Here is a 25006-nt window from a genome sequence, read left to right on the forward strand (position 1 = left end):
TAAGTAAAAATGGTCATTTACACTGTTACATTTTTCTTTCTTTGTTAGATGCATATCCCACTTATCGCTCATGAGAACCTCCCTTCATTTTATTTTCATGATAGTAGCCTGTGCAAGATAGGCTGGGCTCAGAGGGAGCGTCTGACACCAAGTCTCAGCTTCTAGGCTAAAGGTGGACTTGGACCAGGGTATCCCTTGTACAAGTCCATTATCTTCACCATTACACCATACTGGTATTAGGACAGACTCGGAAATGAATTGATAAGAAGTACTGCTGTGAAAAACAGATGACTCAGGATAGGTCGTACACACCTAATTATCTATCAATAGAGGTAGTCCTCGACAACTGAGCCAAAAAAAATTTCATTGCTAAGTAAGACAGAATTTTGCCCCACATTACAACTTTTTTTGCCACGGTTGTTCAGTGAATCACTGCAGTTGTTAAGTTAGTAACACAGTTGTCAAGAGACTCTGGCTTCCTCATTGTCAGAAGGTCTCAAAAGGTGATCACCTTGGGACACTGCAACCATCACAAATACATGCCAGTTGTCAGGTGTCCGAATGTCTTTCACGTGATCGTGAGGATGCTGCAATGGTTTTGTGGAAAATGTTCACAAGTCACTTTTTTCAGCAGCCATTGTAACTTTGAAAGATCAGTCAACTTTGAAAGATCAGTTGTATGTTGAGGACTACCTGTGGTGAAATGCCCACTTTCTATACCAGCTGAAGTTTTTCAAAGCCTCAGATAGACTGCTTTATATTATGCCAATCTAGATGTCTCTGGGGCATGAATTACTGAGCAAACATCCAGCTAATATGACCATATAACAGTAATAAAAGCCACTCTTGAACCTCCATATCATTGAACTAATTCAATTAGCCTTGAATTTAGTACGATTCCCAAACTATATCCTTAGATTTTTTTTTTTTAAAGCCCAGCACTTATAGTTAAGACCATTTGTAAGCAAATATCAAGAAATATTTGGTTTCCCCATGTATTCTGCCTCAATCTTATTTCATTTATGTCTTAATTTGGTCAATCTCACAAGCTTCCAAGCAGCTTCCAAACTTTTTTCTGGTTGAGCTGAGTTAGTCCAGCAGTGTACAAATCAAGGGGTCATTAATCCCATTCTTTTAGATAAAACACTTGTTCCATACATACTGCTTACAAACTCATTTCAACATATATTTTGCAGAGGCATCTATAAATTGTTAGGATTCCAGCTTCACTGGTAGAGAAAGGAAGGAACTTTTTTTTAAAAGCAAATGCTTCAGGGTTGGAGGGTAGAAGGTTTAGGATTAAAACATGCAAGAAAAGAAGCTCCAAGGAAGAGCAGTAATTCTGAGAAGAAATGCGTAAGATCAAGCCTACCATCTCACTGTACGACTCCTGGGAATCTGAATCCTGAGGGCAGGTGAAGAGAAGATACAAGAGTTCAATAATAAAATATTTTCTCCTGAATGAAGTGGCAGGCAATAGATCGTGTTATGCATGAACAAGCTGGCCACTGGGATGGAATACTTACTGTATGTTATATACTACACCACTTATCCCTCTCCCCAAAAAATACACCCAAGTAACTTTGGAGGAAGCCCCCCTTCATCAGTGCCAGAGAGCTGTGACCGAAAATCCTTGGAGCACATGCAAAACAAACATAACCACAGACTTCCTCCAGAAGTATCCACAATATAGAGAGTGCCAAAATCCTCTGATATACAAAGGGTGGACAGTCTGGGTGCCACAGTCATGTGCAGCTCTTGAATTTTGTTTTTGTATTCCCAGAACCTTTCAAGTTCTTTTCATTGAAACAAAAGCAGCAAAACTGCCAGAAACAGAGGGATAGTTTTTCACTACTTTTACATTAACAAACAGGTTAAAGGTGTTATTGTCAAGGCTATTGTGGCTTAGCAAAACTATTTCACTTAAAAAACAACAACACCTCAAACTCAAAACAATGACAGAATAGAAGGCTCCCGCATTATGGAAAGCCTCCCGCAATTCTTTACTACTCAAACAGACAAACAATGTAATTGAGCCATACAAAGGTTAACCAACCTAGTGATAATTAAGACCTGGGGTTTTGAGCTCTCTAAATGATTCAGAAAACAGTGTTTCTGCCATAATTGTAATATAGTTTCTTGTTTTAATTATGGCCTTCTAAAAAAATTCATTTAATAACATGAAGATTAGGTGAGATTTGCATAAGTATTCAAGTGATTGCACTACATTGATTTTACTTTCAAAGACAAGTAGCCAGCGGACAGGGTTCAAGATGCGATGTTCTAAACTTGGATTAACAAACTTCCATAGGAGTAAATTCCTCTTTGTTCCCTCTCTCACATGACTCAGAAATAAACTATGACATCTTCAACTTTCAAACACGGTGCAACCCTATATGACATTTTGACACTGGTTAAAGAGGCTGGCTTTTCCTAAGACAACAACTATAATTTCCAGATAGGACAAATGAAAAACCATAGATATAAGGCTTCAGTGCTATAGCCAGGTATGCTGTGAAAGGAGAAATAAAACATATAAAAGGAAATAACAGTCATGTTTCAATTTAACGAAAGATTGATTGTCCACCAGGGTTACTATAGCTGATTGAAGAGCAAAGATGATCTAGGGCCAAAGATATAAAGTATTATTTCAATCCATACTCTACTGCCAAGGTGCTTATCAAACTAATAGCACTTTGCCAAACCACAAATTGAAATAGTAAAAGATGAAGATCCTTAGACAATTACATATCTAGTGTGGCAATTCATTTTAATGTCATTCATGTGCATACTTCTCTTCAGCTATGCTGTCAAGAGCAGTTTAAAGAACAAGATGCAATGCAATGATCAAGCAAATGTGCACACATGCATGTGCACACACACACACCGATGCATAAATAACGCAATTACAATATTGGATAATCAAAATGGAGAATGCCTCCTGCCCTTTTTGGAGCTGACGTCATGGCAACTCTGAGCGAGCAGCTCTGCTTCGAGGGCAGAAGCGGGCAACTTCTCAAGGATCTGTGCATTGCAGCAAGGACTACACTCCTAAATCAGACAGGGTCAGGTCCCAATGATATTTCTTTCGTGGTCTGGAAATGCGTTGCCAGATTTTAAAATTCTTCTGATAGAACAGTAATTGATCATAAGCATATATGCTCACGTTGTTTTCAAATAGGTTGTTATTTGAAAACATTTATTCCGAGATGCATTTCCTCAAATACAAGGTGAAGGTGAAAAGCACCTTGTGCTTTTATCCCTACTGTGCACTTTATCCCTATTTCTGAATGTTAGAAGGATCATTCATTTAAAAAAAAAAAATAGGCTGAGGCAGCGACAAAAACTGTTGAAGCACAATAAGGCCTTCAGGTATTTCATACAGGCAGCATACAATAACCATGTGCAACTCAACCTTACACCAATTGATAAGTCATTTTCTGCAGTGGAGCCAATGGTATTAAGGCTGCAATCCTATACCTGTTTATCTGAGAATAAGACCACTGAACCAGGTAGGATCATTTCCAAATGGATATATGTGGGTTTGCATTTGTGGTCATCCTGTGTCCTATGTTTCCTCTACTTCAGGGATGTCAAGCTTGCGTCGTCACATGATGTATTGGGACTTCCCCCCCTTCCTAAACTGGGCGGGGACGGGGCCAGCATGTGACGCATCCGGCCCGCGGGCCCCAAGTTTGACCCCCCCCCCCCACTGTACTTCTTGTAATTCCTTTTGACCTACACAACAAAAACATCACAAAATGGTGAACAGAAGTTTAGCAGCTCCACTTTCAAAATTTTCAATGAAGGATACAGAAACATTGATTTTAAAGGCTGCACTGCTTGGAAAGATAAGTAGGGTCTTTCTAACTTTGTCCTGGAAAGTCTGCAGATGTGAAAACAATATTGCAAAAACAACAACAACAACAACAGCAACAACAATCCCAACCCTTTCAGTTTTCTTTGGGTTGAAAGGTGCAATTTATAAAAGGCACACTCAAACAATCCTCCAGTGTAAAGCAGTTGTCTTCAATTCTGACTTCCCATTGACTTGCATGCATTTGAAACAAGCCCTCTTATCTTCTACAGAAATGCACAGCTTGATAAATGGGTTTGGGATTAAGCTTGAGATTTTCTCCACAACATCCAATTCTTCCCAACAGGTCAGGCTTCCAGGAAAACCTATGTTTCAAAGCTAGGTGATTATCATTTGTATCTGCTAATGTTCCTTATTTAAGTGTAAAAGTCAAGGCATTCTACCTCATCAATCCAGCTGGCATTCCTAACATGCCAACTGAGTGCATCAAGGGCCTGAGCAATTTATCTAAAGAACCTTTTAGATCAGCTCCTTGAATTTTCAAGGCAATTGTAAACATTCAATGGCCCAGCAATTGAGCTTCAAGGACTTCCTAAAATCCTCTGGGCATTTATTTGCATACCCAGGGGGAAAAAAAATCTCCATCAGGGCTTCTGGAAAAGCAAATTCTATTGCACAGATGCAATCTACAATTTAAGTAGAGGAAAGAAAAGAGGAAAAAGATATTAAACTGTGAAGCAGTGATATCCATTCTCTAATTACCAATGGTATAGTCCATAAGGGTATTGCAAGTGATCTGCGGGGAATGAGAAGAAATAATGCAGTCCTAACTGAATCATTTTTCACATTAGGTAAATGTTCTCTCTTTCCCAAGAGCAACTTATTGCAGATAAATGAACTGTAATGAGTGCAATATGCTTACAGCTGAGAGTAATAAATCACTAGAATTTTATAAGGTTTATTCCCAATTTATGTGATTGTCTTCAAAAAGTTTAAAGTTGATGGAGTAGTTGCTATTTAAAAAAAAAAAGTTAGAAACTGCTCCTTACATTGTTCTGTGAAATCAGAAAACCTGGCAAATCTTTTAAATACACTGTTACCATGCCTGGACACAATCCAGCTCAACTAAGTCCAAGTTTAGCATGAGTATTTGAGGCTTTAATAAACATTTGAATAAAGATAGATAGGATAGATAGATGGATGGGAGAAAGAAAGAAAGAGAGAGCGAGAGAGAAAGAAAGAAAGAAAGAAAGAAAGAAAGAAAGAAAGAAAGAAAGAAAGAAAGAAAGAAAGAAAGAAAGAAAGAAAGAAAGAAAGAAAGAAAGAAAGAAAGAAAGAAAGAAAGAAAAGAAAATATCTAAGGCCCTTAAGGAAGTCTGAAAGTCTGATGAAGCTAGCACCTATTAAATCAATGGCAAAGGCAACACATTCCACAAACATAACATAATTTAATCACTGTGCTTCCCTCAAGGAAATAGAAGAGCAAAAAGTGTCAGGAAGCACACCATAGAAACACTTACCCAACCTACTTTATCCCACAAGGCAGTGGCAGAAAGCCATTTCAATCAAACCAAATTTAAAACAAGCTTCAGGTGATAAGCTTACCAACAGAGTGGTCTCAAGTGAGTTTGGACCTTGCTTTTTGTCATATTGGAGGAGCAGTTTTTGCCAGTTGAGATGGACCCACCAGTCCCTCCTGCATATTCATTTTCCAAAGCAGAAGCATCGCCTTTGCCCTTTGGCTGGTTGACCCAGCTGCTCTCTAGTCTAAACAACAGTCCAAGGGGGTTCCTCGCATTGTGGGTGGGAAAACAAACAGCACAGCCATCTTACAGTTTGCCCCTTAAAAAATATATCTAGAGCAGGGCTGTCAAACTCCCGGCCCAGGGGCTGTATGTGTCACGCACTAGCCACATCCATGTCCAGTTTAGCGAAGGGGGAAAAAGTCCCAATATGTCACGTGATGCTTCAGGGTTTGACACCCCTGATCTAGAGTAGCCAGCACAATGTACTTGTGGCTCTAGGTGTAATCCTAATTGGCCATCTAATCTGGAGTGAGTTCTGTGAGAAATGGCTGTTTTGACCTAGTTAACAATAGGATTAGTCCAGGAAATGGAATGGAGCAAGGGAAGACTTTCTGCTGCAAACTCTAGAAGATTGGGCCTAGCTCTCAGGTCAGCAAAAAAAATCTTTCCTGATGGCTTAAGAAAGCTGTGGGAAGCACTAAGCTAAACTGCCAGAACTTGTCTAAGGCAACTCTTAATTGCTTCAGAGTAGTGCCCCTAACAAGGAGAAATGGAAGTTGGGTGCCTCAAAACTAGACTTAAGTATGACTTCTTCATATCCATAAGTATACAACGGCACTGCACTACATCCATGGTTTACACCCAACCATGCCTGGGTCCAAAGGCCCAAATCTGAGAGAGCAGACGATCACTTTAACGTGGTGTGTGAATTCATACCGATCTAATTGAGGGCAACTCCTACACATCAAAAGTGCGGATGGAATGCAAAAATCTGGGCTGTGTATTCAGACTTCCTGCGAGATAAATCAATTTTCTGAGCATTCTCTAAAATAAAACGGATGTCTCATCTGCCGCCAGTGACACCAGATCACAAGCGGGGTGACCCAGAAATGGAGCCATAAACCGAAAGGGATTCTCTTCGCAACCTGTCAGAATTGCTCAGCCGTGCAGAAGTGGCGGTGGGAAGCTAAGCTCCAGGCCTGTCATATTTAAAGAAAGCTGAAGAAAGGGAGGGGAGGGAGGCAGAACTGAAGTGCTACACACACTCAGTTGGGGGCCCGAATAGGCTATTTGGCTGCACCTGATGTGTGCAGGTCTGTTGGAAGGCTGATCTCTCTATAAAGACGCTTTGTTCTCCCTCACTAGTAATATTTAGGTTGACAGTTGGTACAGGCTAGTTCAACAGATTCAGATTACAAAAACACGTGAAAGAGATATGCTTTTAGGCCCAGTGCCCAAAAAGGATTTGCACTCCCTCTCCCCAAACAGAAGTAGGCACACTGCTCTCTAAGCTGGTATCTTTCTTAATGTATAACTCTAGCTTTCCAGCTGATCTCCAATGCGAATTCGTGCAAACATTCCAAATGCAGGGTTTGGCAAGCAACCCACAAGGACGAGGCAGGAGTGAATTATTTGGAGAATTCATAAACAATAGTGCTCAAATCCATCCCTGACGCACTCTGGCCCCAGTCAAAGTAGCACCCCCACCAACTTTTAAATCCTTTTCAGTCTTGTTACAGGTAGGACAAGACCATGCTGCTTTCACTGCTATATTTCAGTTTAAGAGATTTTGCTTTGGATAATTTGGTCAATATGCTGTTGCTTGACTTGAAAGAAAGGTATTTTTTGCCCAACCGCCTAGCTTTCCCTTATATTACTATTCCACCTCAGTTATTTCCAGTCTCTATATTTAAACAGGCAGATGCCTTTTGTACTTCAGGCAACAAGCCCTTCTTCAATTTCCACCTCCTTCACTTTCTCTCAAAGACAACATAGCCACGGTGCCTTTAAAATCTTATTTCTATGGTTTACATCTGGGGGACTGTGTCCCACCTCTGTCCATATTCCTCAGTCAAAATCTTGAGTCTCCTGGGCGCTCACAAGCTCCGCCAATTTTATGGCAATATGATCAGCATCTCCTGGAAAGCCACATATAATGAAGGCAAGAATGCCACACCGCAATGGGTTCCTGGGGAAGAGGCGGGATATAAAGCTGATACATAACTCCAGTCAATTGTTACCACGGTTAGAAATTTGCCACACAAACAACTGAGACACATCTCTTTCTGCTTGCTTTCATCATCATCCGCTTCGAGAGGAGATGAAAACGGCCCAGAGAGCTTGGGCCAATAAATGCAAATGGAAACACACCAGCAGCAATCACACCCCGGCTACTAAATCATCTTCTGACTTGATAATCATGTGCCAGAGGGAGATGAAAGTCCTACAGTCAAGACCCGGCAGGTTAAACATTACTTAACTCAATGTACAAATCACATTAAGGAAACAAATAAAACATAATACTTCAAAGACTAATTCAGGAAATGACGCAAAAGAACACTATATGAGATTTCTCTTATTGTGTAATACTGGAAAAGTGCTATCAGGTGTGCCTTGTATATACAGAATCTTCAAATCCATATGAACTACAAGTAGCCCTTGGTTAACAATGGTAATTGGACCAGAACTTCCGTCACTAAGTAGGTGGTCGTAAAGCACAGGATTATGTAACCGCCACACAAAGCAATGGCAATCCTGGCACTTGCGGTTGTTGCCGTTAAGCGAGGATTGCAGGCAGCTTGCAAGCAAACTGGCAGGCCAGGCACAGTGCGAGGGGGCGATACAAGTACAATGGGACTGGGGATGGCTGCTGCATGAACAGCCCGTGAGGGATCGCATCATCCCACAGCCACACGATTCCCATTTGCAACCTTCCCTGCCAGCTTTCCAAAAGCAAAGTCAATGGGGAAGCCAGTAGGAAAGGTTGCAAGAGTTGATCCAGTAAGTTACTCTCTCCCACTGGGCACAAGTACAATGGGACGGTGTGTATGTGTGTGTGTGTGTGTTGCAAGAATGTGAAGAAATGGCAATGTAACAGCGGAACAACGCCAGAATTGTAAGTGCGAATCAAGTGCCAGGGATCCAGATTATGATCATGCAACCATGGGGATGCTGTGATGGCTGGATGTTTGAGGACTGGTCGTAAGTACCACTCACTCATTAACTCTAAATAGTCACTGAATGAGTGGTCATTAAATGAGAACTAGCTGTAATACTGTTGTTAGGGATATACCCTAGCAGAATGTGCACAGCAGTCAGGCAGTCAGGCGAATATGAGAGAAAGCTTTTTTTAGTTTTTACACTCAGTAAAAATGGATACACTGTCTTAGTTGAGTAGTTTATTCCATTAAGAGTTGAGCAGGGTCAAACAGTCTAAATATCATTCACTAGTGTTCAGTCAGTTCAGTCCGGAGATTGTTCAATTGCAAAAATCCAGTGTCAAAAAAAATCAGTTAACTTACAATGTCAATCCATAAATCAGTCCAGTAAATATCTTCTCACAGTGGATTAGATATGCAGCATTCAAAACCCTTTCCTCCTTCGCCGTCAGCAACAGGGAACACGCAGAACAATCAACCATCAATCCAGTAGCAATCCAGGTTATCTAGCTCCCTCTTATGGCAGTTTCTCAACCGCACCCAAATTATATCATTTAGAGTTTAAAGTGAAAAAACACATTTAAACTTTGCTATCATGGTTTATATATTATTTACCCAAACAACGTTAGGTAACTATGGTTATTCCTAACATACTCCCCTTTTGGGTAACATAAAAATATATACATCTCTTTACAATCTTAACCCATAATCATCACAACTTTCTTTGTGTTTGATTGAACCTTGGGCCTTCGTAAATTGATTAGCTATATTGTCTTCAGACATACAATATTCCAGTCTTATCAAATTACTTTGTACAGATTGCCTTACATTTAGATATCTAAGATCTGTATGCTTAGTTCTCGTTTTCACAGCAATATTTGTAGCCATTTGTATGGCTGCTTGATTGTCCTCATATACTACAATGGAATCATTTACATTTATTCCCATATCCATTAACAATTGTTTATAAAGAATCAAATCAGTACACAACAAAGATAGACATGAAAATTCTGCTTCCACTGTGGACATACTTATGTGTTGCTGTCTAATTGACCTCCAACCAATCAGTGCCTTTCCTAACAGTATAGCCGTACCTGAAGTTGATTTCCTAGTGTTTATGTCTGTTGCAAAACTTGCATCAGCATATGCACTTAAAATCAGATCATCTTTTGGCTCCAAATACAATGCATAGTGCATTGTCCTTTTAAGATATCTTAAGATATCTTTGTCGCTTGCCAGTGTCGTTCAGTAGGTTCAGCGTTGAATCGTGCCAATTGATTAACGCTATACGCAATATCTGGCCTTGACCAATTACTAATGTACGATAGACTACCAATTAGCGATTGATAGTTTTATCAAACTTTGGACTTTGAATATCAGTGTGGCTAAATTCTTGACTCATTGGAGTTTTAGCCGACTTACAAAGTTCCATCTTGTATGTTTTTAGTAATTGATAAATCTTATCCTCTTGAGATATCTTATAGCCACTTTTGGTTTTATTTATGGTTAATCCTAGATACTGCTTTATCTCTCCTAGTTGCTTTATTTTTATCTTCTTACCTAATAATGATATTATTTCAGTAGCTTCATTATTAGTTTTTGTGATTAAGGCAATATCATCAGTGAATAATAATAATGATACTGTTCCATTAGTCTCTCTCTTAAATAAACATGAATCAGCTAAACCTGCTTTAAACCCTATATTGGTTAACTCCTTAACAATATATTGGTTCCATTCGTAACCAGATTGTTTTAATCCATAGAGACTCTTTTTAAGCTTCCAACAGTCATTATTTGTTTTATCGTTCTTAATTCCTACAGGTTTCTTTAGGTATATTGTGTGCTGCAATGGTGCATGCAGATAGGCAGTTTCTACATCTAAGTGATTTATGATATAGTTCTTCTTAGCTGCCCACACTAAAGCTGCTCTCAAGGTTGTTGCTTTTAGACTCGGTGCAAATACTTCGTCATAATCACTTGCAGTTTGATTAAATCCTTGAGCTACCAACCTAGCCTTATGGGTAACAGTTCCATATTTACCTGTTTTCAATTTAAATATCCATTTACAGCCAATGGATTTTTTACCTGGAGGTAATTTAACATTTTCATAAACTTCCATTTGTTTCAGTGAATTTAGTTCCTTCTCCATCGCTCTATGCCAATTTTCTTGATCCTTTGCAGGATACATTCTAAGTTCTTCAACAGTAGTTGGAACTTTACTAACTTGGCAAACTACACTTGCTTGGTACCTGTCAGGTGGTCTGGTTTCACGTGTTGAACGTCTAGCTATTACAGGGCTTACAGGTGGACTTTCATGTACTACTTGTTCCTGTTTATCTACCTCATCCTGTTCATCTATTCTTTCCTGTTCTGGTTTTATGAGCTCTTCCTGTACTTCTTCTTTAATTGTACTCTTTTGCTTACTGATATATTGTTTTGATCTTCTATAGGTTTCTATGATTATATCCTTACTTGAATCTTGCTCCAGTTTTTCCCATCCTACATGTTCAAGGAATTGTGCACTAGCACTACAGTAAACGCTAGATGTACCTTTTTCCCAGAATCTGTATGATTTGTGATTAGATTCATAACCTACAAAGAATAACTTTTTAGCCCTATGCTGCCCCTTATGTCTCAGTTGTGTAGGAATGTGCACCCATGCTGGTGCTCCAAATGTGTGCATGTAGCTTAGGTCAGGTTTTCTACCATGCCACCGTGTGAATAGTAATTCACGTGTTGTTGTGTTAACAACATTATTTAATATATGATTACCACACATTATTGCTTCTCCCCACAAAGTTTCAGGTAATCCTGAATCTGACAACATAGTACGAGCCATTGCTTGTATTGTTTGGCCTCGTCTTTCTATAAAAGAATTATGTTGTGGCCTATATGGTGCAGACTTTTTATGTTCAACACCTGCCATCTTCAGTCTATTTTGGAATTTCTTATTTATAAATTCCATACCATTATCAGTTACAAGAGTTACTAGTTTTCTTTTAGTTTTTCTTTCAGCAAACTTCAACCAATTAAAGAAATTCTGATATGTTTCCGTTTTACTCTTCATTAAATAACAGAAACCATATCTTGAGTAATGATCCATTATGCTTAATATATAACGAGCACCTCCCATACTAGGTTTTTTAGGACCTATAATATCAGCAAATACGACCTCTAGAGGCTCTTTAGTTTTAAATCCATTAATTCTATTTGCTGGTATTACCTTGCTCTTTTCTTGACTGCAAGCATTGCAGTGCAAATACTTACTGCAAGGCTTCAGTTTTATACCTTCAGACAGTTCAACCGTTTGCTTGAGCATTTTAAAATTTATATGCCCTAAACGTCTGTGTAGCAAATGTATGCATTCGTCATGAGGTTTAACGTTATTATACACTGTATTAGCCACCTCTAATTGATTATCATTCAATACATACAATTCATCTTTTAAAGTTGCAGTCACTTTTTTACCTTCCTTTTCTATTATGCAGTTTTCTCCCCTAAAGGTAACTACATAACCTAGTTTAATCAAAACTCTAACTGAAAGCAAATTAAACTTAAGTTGTGGTACATACAACATTTTAACATTTTCTTTTATACACGAACAATGTGCAATACCTTCAGCTTTTGCTTTCATTTTCCAGCCATTAGCTAATGATATCTGTTGTGAACTCGTTGACATCTTAATAAATCTTTTCTTATCTTTTGTTATGCAGTATGACGATCCACTATCTACAACCCATAAATTATTATTTACAATTTTGCTGCTATACATGGCTATTTCAAAAAAAATTTCATCTTTTTGATGCTTTTTGGCATTCTGACGTTTTCCTTTTTTGCAAAATCTAGCCAAATGTCCTTTTCCTCCACAATTAAAACATTGTATAGGCTGTTGAAGATAATTCCTCTTCTTGTGGTTGTTCCCTTCTCAGTTGATCCCTTTCAAGCCTTCTCCTGGCTTCTTCAATTAATCTGCCAGTAATGTCAGTTAATGTGAGGTTATCTTTTGGCAGTACTTCCAGTGAAGTTACATAGTCGTCATAGCTCTCATCTAACGAAGACAAAATTATATAAACCTGATGCAGTTCTGTGAAGATAAGTTCTTTTTCATGCAGTTCCTGAAAAATTCTCTTCATAGTGTTTATATGAGTCAACATGTCTCCATTCTTTTGAAGATGTATTCTGAACAGCCTCCGTATAAGATTTATATGTGCTCCTACACTGTCTCGAACATAAATCTTCTTTAAATTCTCCCAACACTTAGCAGCTGTTTCTTCTCCACGAATATGGACAAGCTGCTGGTCACAGAGTGTCAGTCCTATTATACAGAGAGCTTGCTCATTTTTCAGTTTATATTCATTTATTTTCTGGGCATCATTCTCATCTTCCGGATCCCAATCATCTACCTCTGGTGGGTTTTGAATTATACGCCACAAACCTTCTCTGTAGAAGTAGACTGCATTTCATAGACCATGAAACATAGTTTGTTCCATCCAGTTTGGATATTAGAGACAAACTTGGTAAATTGACTTGTGCCATTTTTCTTTGGATATTAAACTATAATAAACTAATAAAACACAGCTGTCGGTTTACAGTATTGTGTAACTAGACTAACTCTCAATTTATATAAGCCTGTTGTATCCTGGTTAGTCTGACTGTGCAGGCTGGGCCCATAACCAGTGTTAGGGATATACCCTAGCAGAATGTGCACAGCAGTCAGGCGAATATGAGAGAAAGCTTTTTTTAGTTTTTACACTCAGTAAAAACGGATACACTGTCTTAGTTGAGTAGTTTATTCCATTAAGAGTTTAGCAGGGTCAAACAGTCCAAATATCATTCACTAGTGTTCAGTCAGTTCAGTCCGGAGATTGTTCAATTGCAAAAATCCAGTGTCAAAAAAAATCAGTTAACTTACAATGTCAATCCATAAATCAGTCCAGTAAATATCTTCTCACAGTGGATTAGATATGCAGCATTCAAAACTCTTTCCTCCTTCGTCGTCAGCAACAGGGAACACGCAGAACAATCAACCATCAATCCAGTAGCAATCCAGGTTATCTAGCTCCCTCTTATGGCAGTTTCTCAACCGCACCCAAATTATATCATTTAGAGTTTAAAGTGAAAAAACACATTTAAACTTTGCTATCATGGTTTATATATTATTTACCCAAACAACGTTAGGTAACTATGGTTATTCCTAACAACTGTGTTATCCTTTTACCATGAATGTTTTGATTCAGATTTCATACAGCTGCATTAGTTCAACTTTCTCCTCTTAATGTGGGATTACAACCTCCAAACCAATGAATAACTATTATGTGACTAGGGCCAGATTTAAGTAAAGGTTTTAGAAATTAACTTGTGCTCTTGGAAGAAAGGTGGCATGTATATCTAATAAATAAATAACCACATAAACAGCTGAATGTTCAATAGCATGCAACCTATGCCGCCCGAGAAAAGCAGGAAATTGGTATATGAGCATGGTCTCTCCTTTATGGTAGGCAGATCAAATATTATTCATCCAGCCATTATTTCTGGAGTAAACCTGGGTTTCTCCAGGATTCAAGATAGTGGTACTTTGTAACTGGGAAGACAGGCTTTACCTATTCCTAACCACCAGGGTCATTTGAGTTGGGTGATGTACTTGAAATCAATCCATCAATCGATGAAAACACAATTATTAAGAAAAACGTGGCTGCTGAAGTATTGCAGGTCACCTACAGGATAGCAACTATCTTGGGAATGATAGCCACAAGCCTCAGCATTTCCTCCATACAACTATGCCCTGAATAGTGGAAAAGCAAAGAAACCATCCACCCCCGCCCCCCCCACCAAGAACCAATGCAACACGGAAGGAAAAGTGATGAGAAAAGAGATGGGGAGCATCAACCAGCACATCTCCCTACTTCAGAAGCTTTTCTCTCCCTTTTAAGCAACTTGAACATCCCATCTTCCTAGCTGCAGGGCACAGCTCTTCCTTCCAAATGTGAACACTATTATGGCTATCTGACAGCCTCCAAAAGCAAACTTTTTATTCCTTTTATTGCACCTGAATAAAATGCCTGACTTTTCAATGACACAGTAACATTTTCACACACAAAGTGCCAAGGGAAAATCGGAAAGAAAGAATTACAGCGTAATCCATAGCACAGTGAACTTTCTTCTTACCTCATTGATGCGGATCTGCTGAAGCTCTTGTTCGGCTGCGGTCAGAGGAGCTGGAGCAGAGGAAGAAGACACATGCTTCTGGTAGCCACTGAGTGAGATGTCTTCCTGTGGTTCAACAGAAAAGCAACCGCGGGAAAAACATGAAACTGCTTCAAAGTGGAACACAGGGTACATTCATAAAATGGCTGCCTTAATTGGTTTGGTTAGCCACAAAAGTGCCAACCAATGCAAACTGGCAAAGTTGTTCTTTACAACCTCCTCTAACCTTGCAAAACATTGATCTCAGTTCTTCTTTTTACTTAAAAAGTGTAGGGAAGAGCTCCAAAAAGAAAAAAAAAGACTGAGCTGAAGCTCTATAATTTTTACTTTGTAAGAAGGCATTTGGGAGCTCTACGAGGACCAAGAGGCCTTCTCTGAAGTACAGATTATGCTTGAGGTTGGCGCTCTGTAACACTAGTTTTCCCATTCAGTTTTAAAAATTAAAGCATCTTTTAAAAATTAGATGAAAGTAGGGAGTCCGGGGAACACTGAAGGAAAGTCATTGTAAGTCATGGTACCACTTAGACTTGCATTCTATAGCAGCCAATGTGCCATGACACATTTCTCAACCAATCTTCTTAAACGAATCTCCACTTGCTGAGGTCATCTGAGGTGATTTCCCTACGGCTGCTTCAAGATTGCCTTTATCCACTCAGGGTTGGGCCTTGACACTGCCCAGATTTGAAGCTTCAGCTGACCCAAAACTGGGAGGCCAAATTGATTATCAGAAGAATGTGAAGAAATCATATTACAGTTGTGTTTATTGCACTGCACTGGTGCTAACTTGTTTCTGGACTAAATACAAATTGCTGGTCATTACTTTAAAATTCTCCATGGCAATAGAGATCTGAAAGAATATCACTTTCAAGCTATTCCTCCATACTTCCTGAGAGTACCTGAGAGGTTCACCTTAAGGGTCAAGGGACTTGACTGGTGGTAACACAAATATTATAAAGATGAATTTTAATGTCCTTCTCTATTGCTGCTCTACATTGTTGAAATGCATTCCCTTTAGAGATGAGCAGTCCAACACATTTATTAGCTTTTATAAAAAAAGTCCTCAGAATGCATCTTTATGTCTTGTCACTGTTGATTGAATGTTCATTTTATTAATTTTACTGGTTTTAGTTCTTTTTATGGGTTTTAACGCTTTGATTTTACACCAAGAAGACTTCAGTGATCCAGAGGCCTATTAAGTTCAGTAAATAAGCAATAACAAAACAATTCTAGTAGATGGTGGATCTTGGATAGCTGCTTTAGGATTTCACAAATCATACTGAATGATAGAGCTTTGCAGAGAGTCATCCAGAAGATTTCATTTATAGTACTGTATAATCTAATATCATTTTATGTACAACACTGCCCCCTTCTGGCACTTTCAAAAACATTCCAGGTCTGTAAGCATTTTTGCTGTTTAGCTAGTCAAATTTTACACAAAATACAAAGCGTTTAGATAATCATTAACTGCTAGTTAACAGCCAGACTTATGCTAATGCACAATATGAAACTCTCCCTTTCTTTGTGTCATATTAAGACTGTATTTCAATTTGGAGGAAAGAGAGTAGGGCATATGTTCAATGCAATGCATGCATTCTTATTTCTGCCTCCCAATTTAGTGAATTATTATAGTCAGCAAAGCAGTCTGAAGACTTTGGGACCAGACTTCCTCTGAAGTGAATGTTATAAACAAACAAAATAACTGAGAAAGAACAAAAGAAAAGCAGGCTAGAGACAAGCAATCTTCCACAGGATAGAAGTGGTCACCTCTGCTCTTATGGCACAAACAGACCACCTTGTGCACATCTTTACCTATCTTATGTCAATGTCTTAAATCAAATCCCTGCACTCATTTTATCAGGGTTCAAACTGAGCATATACTGCAAGGGTGAATCAGACAGAACCTCTATTTAACCTTCATATAGCAAAACAGAAGACACAGCTTCAGTTCTTTTTTTCCCCTATGCAGTCAGAATCCCTGCAATCTTAAAGCAAGCACTTCAAGATGAGTAGATGATAAATTGTAATCTGGCTTTTAGAAGCAGGACTCCAAACTTTAACAGTTGTAACTCTAATTGTTCTGATCTCAGTGGATATGACCAACCGCCATACCTTTACTGTCCCAAAGAGTTCATCCTTAATGTGTCCTCCTCCAAACTCTTTCTTTACCGTTGCTCGGGTTGCTGCGTAGAGCATCTTGAGTCTAACCTTGTTGCACAGAGAGAAAGAGAAGAGAATATGAACTATAAGAAGACATTCACGGCCGCTGACTACCAGAAGTCCAGTTCACAGTGACTAAAAAAAAAGTTGCAGGATTATTTATTATTATTTATCTGAAACCCATCAGAAAGGACCTTTCATGTTTGGAATTACAGGGTCTTTTACAAACCAATATTTATATCAAAATGAATTTGTTAGCTCCATCTTCCCCAGAAGCACCTTCTGGATGTGTTGAATAGCTCCTAGAATTCCCCAAACATGATGGCCATGCTGAAAATTCTGAGCTGAAATTCATGCAACTAGAGGTTTTTTCCCCAAGACTGACAAAAGCTATGGTAGCTTTTGAATAATCACAGATTGCTTAATCCATTATAACAAAAACTAAACATTAACAACTCTTTGTGACAAGGTTTGTAGTGCTCAATTTTGTCCATGTACATCTTTAAGACTGAATACTAATATAAATGGAAGGGAAGTATTTTTCTTTCACTCCGATTTCATTAAGTAAATAGGCCTTCAAGTCAGCTCCTGATGACTCCATGGAAGGTCCATGTAGTTTTCTTGGCAGTTTAACCTGCAACCTTGGGATTTCCTGGTGATCTCTCTCCAAGTACTAATGAGGCCTGCTCTTTCCTTGATTCAGAGATTAGAGAAACTTGGTTACATGCTGCAACATACCTGGGCAAACTTCATTATTTCTCATAGAGACGTAATCCAATTTGTTGGATGGACAGCATCATTTTGTAGACTTGTGAAACAAAGGGCTGCATGTGAACATCATTCAGAAGCTGCTGCTGATCCAGAAGGTAGCATGACAATAATGGGAATATAGGACTCCTGTTATGTAAGCTGCACTGGTTGCAAGTTGCCTTCATACGCAATTCAAGCAAAAAGCCTAGCTATCGGTATTTGAGGAACCAACTTCTGGATGTGTTGAATAGCTCCTAGAATTCCCCAAACATGATGGCCATGCTGAAAATTCTGAGCTGAAATTCATACAACTAGAGGTTTTTTCCCCAAGACTGACAAAATCTGCAAAGTCCTGCAAAATCTGCTTTGCTGTGCTCACCAATGCAGTGGCCTTGGCTTGTTTCAGGTCCCATCAATGTCACCTAGCAGGTCTTTTCTGTCACTGCATTTCCCTTTGGGGAAAAATCATCTTCCAAAGACTGGCATGTCTTCCCCACTGGCTTGTCTTCAACTCTTCTCTAAAAACTGGCTCTTCTCCCAGGCCGAAAGTTAAGATGATTGCAATGGCCTCTTTACCCCAGATCTAGAAGGATTGTTTGAACAGTTATTGTTTTATGGATATTGTTTTTGTGGAATTGTTCTTTTAATTTTGTGAAGGCACCCAGAGTGATTAGAAGTTGGGTGGCCTTGAAATTTAATAAACAAATAATGTAGTCTTTATTGATTTAGTGACTTCTAGGGATGTTGGGAGTTTAATTTTCATAATCAGCTAGTAAGATTGGGTAAAACAGCTCACATCTGAATGGTTTTCAAATTCAGAATGCCCTGTTTCAAAGTTGAAAACAGTTGCATCACATCAGAAACAATCTGCTTCAAACATCTGGGGAAAGTTCTAAGTTCCCAGTGACCTACTGAGCTCCAAGCCTCTTCAGTTATGATTGAAGGAGCCTGCACTGAATGAGAAATACCTGTTCCACATTTGCAACAACTGCTTCTAAACCAAGCAGCTTTGCATAGGTGATTACCATGGTCAAACTCTATGCTGACTGGAGATTATGGGAATCATGAACACCTGGAAAGTTTCTGGCTGGCAATGAAGAAACTATAAACAGATAGAAGGCACCTGCAACCATTGGTGGTTTTGGATTGGAAAAGGGAAGTAGAGCAACCTCATTGCTTCTGAAAAGCACTTTGCATACCTTTTATCCTTCAGCTTACCATCTAAACTAACTAGCAGGAACCGGATGTTTTTCACCTGCATTCTGTCAATAGGAATAAGTTGAAAGCTTACAGGAGAGTTGTCAGGTGACCAGGAGATGAAAAGCCACTCATAGCCCTGTGCATTTTGGGTATCCAGGCGGTAAAGGATGTAGCATGGTTGCAGTTCATCTAGCAGAGGAAGCACAAAGGAATCGTAGTCCTTATCCCAGCGCCGAGATAATTCCTTGGAGGCTCCAAGCACTAACTGCTCTGGAAGTCAAGGCAGGATGAGAGGAGAAAGAATTAGTGAGTAAGCAAAGGAGACATTGCACTTGATAATCACTACACTTCTGATCTTTATTTAAAATTAGGATGGAGAACCTGAAGCCATCCTCCCATCTGCCATAGACAATTTATTTAGTGGTGAAGGATGATGGGAGTAAACAATATTTATAGGGAAACAGATCATCTCTCTTTATTCTGAGTAAAGGCTGGAGCACTACAGACCCCGAGACAATGGGGAACAATTCTTGTTTCTTGTTAGGACTGTGGGTTTCATTCTCTGTGGTAGCCCCCAGATTTTGAAATGTGTTTCCTGTAGAGAGATGTTAAACCCACTTTTCCTGCATTTCACAAGATAATCAGACCGTGTTTATGTTGTGTATGCATGGATCAAAACAATCCAATCTTTATTACGATCATAGGCAGCATAGTGTGTGTGTGTGTGTGTGTGTGTTATTTTTTTACTGTTAATGTTCTGATTTAATTTTGATTCTTGCTTTGATGTTTGACTGGTTGGGAACAGAGCAGGGTTTGTTAGTCAAACTTACTGCCAGTTTTCTTGGCATAAAACTTTAATGTGCATGTTAATGAAAAAAGAATGAGGTCGGCCAAGAGGACACCAGTACAATGTACTTAATGAGATAGACGTTAAGGGAATGACTATAAAACAATCTGTCATTACTCTCCCAACAGCTTTAGCCCCATGAGTCCTGAGACTTCAATGTTCAGGCTGCGCTCTCGTGAAAATATGGACTTCTCCCTAAAGCTGCTAAGTCAACATGATGACACCATGGTTGGCTTTTGCCTTAGAATAGATTCTGCCTCTGCTCTTGATAGAACCCAGCAGCTCTCCTCCTCAGTTGGTTCTTACATGTGTGAAGAACAGTCTAAAGCAGAGGTCTCCAACCTTGGCAACTTTAAGACTTGTGGACTTCAATTCCCAGAATTCTCCAGCCAGCTCTGCTGGCTGGAGAATTCTGGGAATTGAAGTCCACAAGTCTTAAAGTTGCCAAGGTTGGAGACCTCTGGTCTAAAGGACAAGAAAGTCTATGGAGATTCTCAGCCATCCAGGTCATGGTTGTCCCAAAGGTTCTTTTTCCCCTCAAGAGGCAAGTGGACTTTCTGGTTTTTCTTTGAAGATGTTTCGCTTCTCATCCAAGAAGCTTCTTCAGCTCTAATAAGCTTCTTGGATGAGAAGCGAAACATCTTCAAAGAAAAACCAGAAAGCCCAGTTGCTTCTTGGGGGGGGGAAAAACACCTTTGGGATAAAGGAAAAGAATACGTGTCTTCCTCCTTCCCCAAATTGTATGACTGGAAGACTGAGGGTTTCAAAATAAAACCAACCCCCACCTCATCATTGCTGTGCTTTTCGGAGAACACTAATGCGTATTAGAGTTGTAGTGCTTCAAGAAGTTCTTTGGACCATTAAAAAAATAAATACAGATCCTTTACGAGCAGATTCTACGGAGCAGAACCATCCTTGGTTTGCATGAAAGATCAAAAACATGATAAGCTATTTAAGGAAGAAAAAATGTCATCATCTGGCAATCCCAATAGGCTACAAAAAAAAAAAGAAGTTTTATCATTCTGGGTCACATCTTACACATATTAGCAAGAGAGCACACACACTTTTTTGAATGCTACAAAGGGATCACCACCAGAATGAACATTTATTTATTTAACCTGGCTCCTCATCTCACAAAAGTAGTGACTCTAGGCAGCATACATGAATTAAAACGATAGTTATAAACAATGACTCATGATGCCCAAGATAAAGAGTACATTTCAATCAGAAAAAAACCTATATCAACAGCAGAGTCTGCCTAATCTTCTGGCTCAAACATCTACCATTGAAGCACAGGGCAGGGAGTTTCTTGAAGGACCAGTTTTACCCAATGCAAGGGCTGATTTTGTCCAGCAGAATTATTTAATATAAGTAGCCTTAATATTATTTTTGAAGGGAGGGTATACCTGTTTCTACATTTCTATAGGAAGTATAGCTACACCCAGTTGGGGTGTTCCATGTGATTATTCTGAAATAAAAATACTAGCTCTTAGTTTGAATGTTTTAGCCATAATTCTGCCAGGTACCACTTGGCAACCATTTTATATGACTGAGCAATATTGGTCTCAGTTGCCATCATCTGTTTACAGAGTTTTCTAAGATGACACGATTGAGTAGCATGCTTTAGGAGGCACCAGATCTTTTGATAACTGATTTTCCCATTTCTTCCTAATATACAGAAAATGAAAACAAAGTCCAGAAGGTCAAAGAGCTTGCCAGATTAACTCCCACGGCACTTTTCTTTTTCTTACTTGACTCACGATGTATGGATGACTACTAGCCCTTCTCAGGAACCTTGGTGCACCTTGGCCCTTTGACTTCTTTATTTATAGTAAAACCTCTTGTTCTTTTTCTAAGCATTTTTCTCCCTCCCAGAGTTTCACAAAGTGGAAAATTACTCTGTAATTGGACATTACTCTGAGAACTTTTCCTCACTTTCATCTAATTGTGGCACCACCAGATCCTGATAACTTCATTTTCTGCCCCGGTAACTTCATTTCCTTCTGACTTCCAGACCATACCTGAAGTTGCTTTAAATCAGTGTTTTTCCTATTTTGGCAACTTTAAGATGTACGGCCCATTCATTTTAAAAGTTGCCAAATTGAAAAACACATTTAAAGCATCCTTAGTGTTAATATAGAGCTTTCTCTGCCTACTCTATTTCTCCCTTGTGGATTCAGTCAGACCTGCTCCACTGACCATTTTGCTGGGATGCTGGCAGGCGCTCTCTCTCTCTCTCTCTGACCAGCAGCTGACAGTGGTGTCAACTCCATAAAGCTGTCCATTGCATCAGAACGATCAAACATATACCCCTACAGTATGAAAAGGATAAACCCAGGAAAGTTGCACCATATATTCAGAACGGAAAGGCTTGGTTTCAAGTCTCATCTGACAGTCACGTTAGGAGCAACTTCATTGCACTGCAGTGCAGGAATTCGAAAACAAATACCACCCTTGTAACTAAAGAACCCAAAGAACGTAATGAGCTGGGGCAAACAAAAACAAAGCCAAGATAAATTCTATCTGCATACTTCGGTTTTTCCCCCCAACTAAGGCTATGAAGAGTTCAACTGGCAGTAAAAGTGCTTTAATCAAAATAGACACTTTTTTTTAAAGAAAAAAACATGCTACTTACAATGCTTATCAAAACTATAGTCAAGCTTTTCTCAAGGCTGTGATAGATTTCCCCCGCTTCCATTTAAACGATTGTTGGAGAGTACCTGGGCAAATCTCAGTAGTTTTCTTGGCAAGGTTTTTCAGAAGTGGTTTGCCTCCAGGAGTGGGATTCAACCGGTGTTACTACCGGTTCGGTCATTTTGTTTTGCATGTGCATGCATGTACAAAACCCTTAAGCTGTGCCTCCCGGTCAGCTGGAAAGCGCTGTGTGCAGGTGCACAGCATTTGAAAAGCCTCTTTTGTCCTGTTTTTTTTCACCCTCAGCTGTACCACGCAAAGCAGCTGAGGTTGGAAAAGCAGGAAATAAAGGACAGGTAAGAGCCCAGGCGGGCGGGTGGGCCAAACAGCAGCAAATACAGAACCGGTTCGGTGTCTGCTGCTCTTCAGAGCTACCGGTTCTTTAGAACCGGGCAGAACTGGTAGCATCCCACCCCTGGTTGCCTCCTTCCTAGGCTGAGAGAAAGTGACTAGTCCAAGCCTACCCAGCTGGTTGTGTATTTAAAGCAGAACTAGAATTCACTGTCTCCAGTTTCTAGCCTGATGTCTTAACCACTACACCAAACAGGCTTTCTGTGGTAGAGATATATAAACCTTTTTCATGCACATGTCTGTGGAAATCAGTTTTCCACATGAATGTATTACTATAAATCTATAGTATTCAAGCTTCTCAGTCTAATCTCTGACAATTCGTATAATTAGACCTCTGTGACCTTTTCGTATAGAATAGAATAATATTGCTGGAAGGGACCTTGTAGGTCCTCTAGTCCAACCCCTGCTCAAGCAGGAGACCCTATACCATTTCTGACAGATGGGTGTCCAGTGAGGAAGCACCCTCAACTTCTCAAGGCAAGCTGTACCATGGGTTGATGGTTCTCATTGTTAGAAAATTTCTCCTTATTTCTAGTTTGAATTTCAGTTTCAATTTCACTTGATCAGTTTCCATCCATTACTCCTTGTCTGGCCATCAGGTTCTTTGGAAAATAGGTTGACCCCTTCTTCCTCTCTATGGCAGCCCCTCAAATATTGAAACACTGCCATCATGTCTCCCCTGGTCCTTCTCTTTACTAGACTAGCCATGCTCAGTTCCTGCAACCGTTCATTGTATGTTTTAGCCTCCAGTCCCCTAATTATCTTGGTTGCTCTTCTCTGTACTCTAGTTTCTAGAGTCTCAACATCTTTTTTTATAGTTTTAAAACTATAAAATGTGCACATTCTAGATTCCATTTTCCCCAACGTTTATTTCAAAATGTATAGGCCTGGATGGGCATCAAGCATTCAGAGAAATGCAAACAACAATTCAGCAAGAAAGTAATTTCAAGAGATGACTCTTAACCTAGGCTGACACATCATGTAAGGCATCATTACTTTTACCCATGTTTAAAATAAGCCATAAAAACACTAACTCCTAAATTATGACTTATACAGTATAATAACATCTCATTAAATCACCTAATAAATTATTGATGGCTTGAGTTTATTATTTCCCCCTTATTAGCCAATCCAATCAAGGTAGGGCTATATATTTAAAAAAACCATAAACCATCTCTCTCCCCCCCTCACACACACACACACACACCCCTCTTGAACATATTGTATATAAGCTCCTCTATACCTACTTAGCTTGCACACCTACATTGGGTATGCTATGGGAGTTTGGGATGGAAATAGCTTTATTGTTAAAAACTGGGTTTCCTATTGAGTGAACAGTGAAGTGCTTAGTCATTTATTCACTTTCATTGTGGATTCTTCTTCCTTATCTGGCAGCAATATTCAATAATCCCTGCTGTAGCCTAACTTGAGCTCACCTCCTTAGACTACTAACTTGTTATATTCTTTATCTACGCCTTTTCTATCTTAGATGAACAAGGTAAAGATAAAACCATCCCACTTTCCCTCTACCGCTTTTCCTGTTATTTACATCCATCTCTCAAACCATTCAATTGAACTCCTTTTGAAGGGGCTCTTTGCCATCTTTTTCTTGGTAGCTTCTCCAGACATAATTCTCTCCTGGATCTTTGCTATTTAGGATCCTCATCTGAGAACTCAACAGGAAAACTACTGTTTGATTGAGACCCAAGGGCAGTCAGGGTTATTTTTTACAACCTTTGCTCCTCTCCTGTCTTATTCTTTTTTTTTTTTTAGTTTCTTCTCTTTTGCCCATTTCCTTCAGCCCCTTCTTTTCCTTTGTTCCTTTTTCTACCCAGCCATCCTTTGAATCTCAAGTGCTGACAAGTTTCTTCTTCAAAGTAGCCTCAGGTGCCTGCTTCAAAGGGTCGGGCCCCTCCTCTTCCCACGCCTATATGCAAATCACTTCAGGTAATTTTTCTGTCTGGCCTCCTTTCCGGGAGTGGCAAGGAGATGGAAGGAAAAAATCAATAGGGAAAACACCAATATTAGAATATGAAGCAGGTGCCCTGTGAAGAGCCAGACGTAGAACCCTAAGGGCATCTAGAGTGCTTTACAATTATGACATCTTGCTTTTCTGTTTTGCTAGCAAACCTTTGGGGCAAATCCATAGATGTTATTATCCTACCCTTGATGTGCAACTGTTAATTATTTAGAACTGAAGGACACTTAATAATCACAAGAAGGCATCTAGGTAAGCTGCATTTGGTAGGTCTGAGCCCAGCTAAGTCCTCTGGAAGCCAGATTCCCACATTCAGATTCTCTT

At 39.4% G+C, this 25006-nt stretch overlaps 1 protein-coding gene across 1 annotated transcript in view; it reads right to left on the minus strand.

Annotated features, from left to right (window-relative positions):
- The window catches only part of TWF2 (twinfilin actin binding protein 2), a 63755-nt gene that overhangs the window by 12961 nt on the left and 25788 nt on the right, over window positions 1–25006 (minus strand). Inside the window, exons 3-5 of the mRNA XM_026683548.2 lie at window positions 18904–19082; window positions 16815–16910; window positions 14667–14771 (exon numbers count right to left, since the gene is read on the minus strand). Of these exons, the coding sequence (XP_026539333.1) occupies window positions 14667–14771; window positions 16815–16910; window positions 18904–19082 (380 nt within the window). The remainder of the gene's footprint in view (window positions 1–14666; window positions 14772–16814; window positions 16911–18903; window positions 19083–25006) is intronic.

The sequence above is a fragment of the Notechis scutatus genome, chromosome 2 (genome assembly GCF_049901735.1).
Source record: "Notechis scutatus isolate UNSWTSFEM ecotype Mainland chromosome 2, rNotScu1.2, whole genome shotgun sequence".
Taxonomy (NCBI): Eukaryota; Metazoa; Chordata; class Lepidosauria; order Squamata; family Elapidae; genus Notechis; species Notechis scutatus.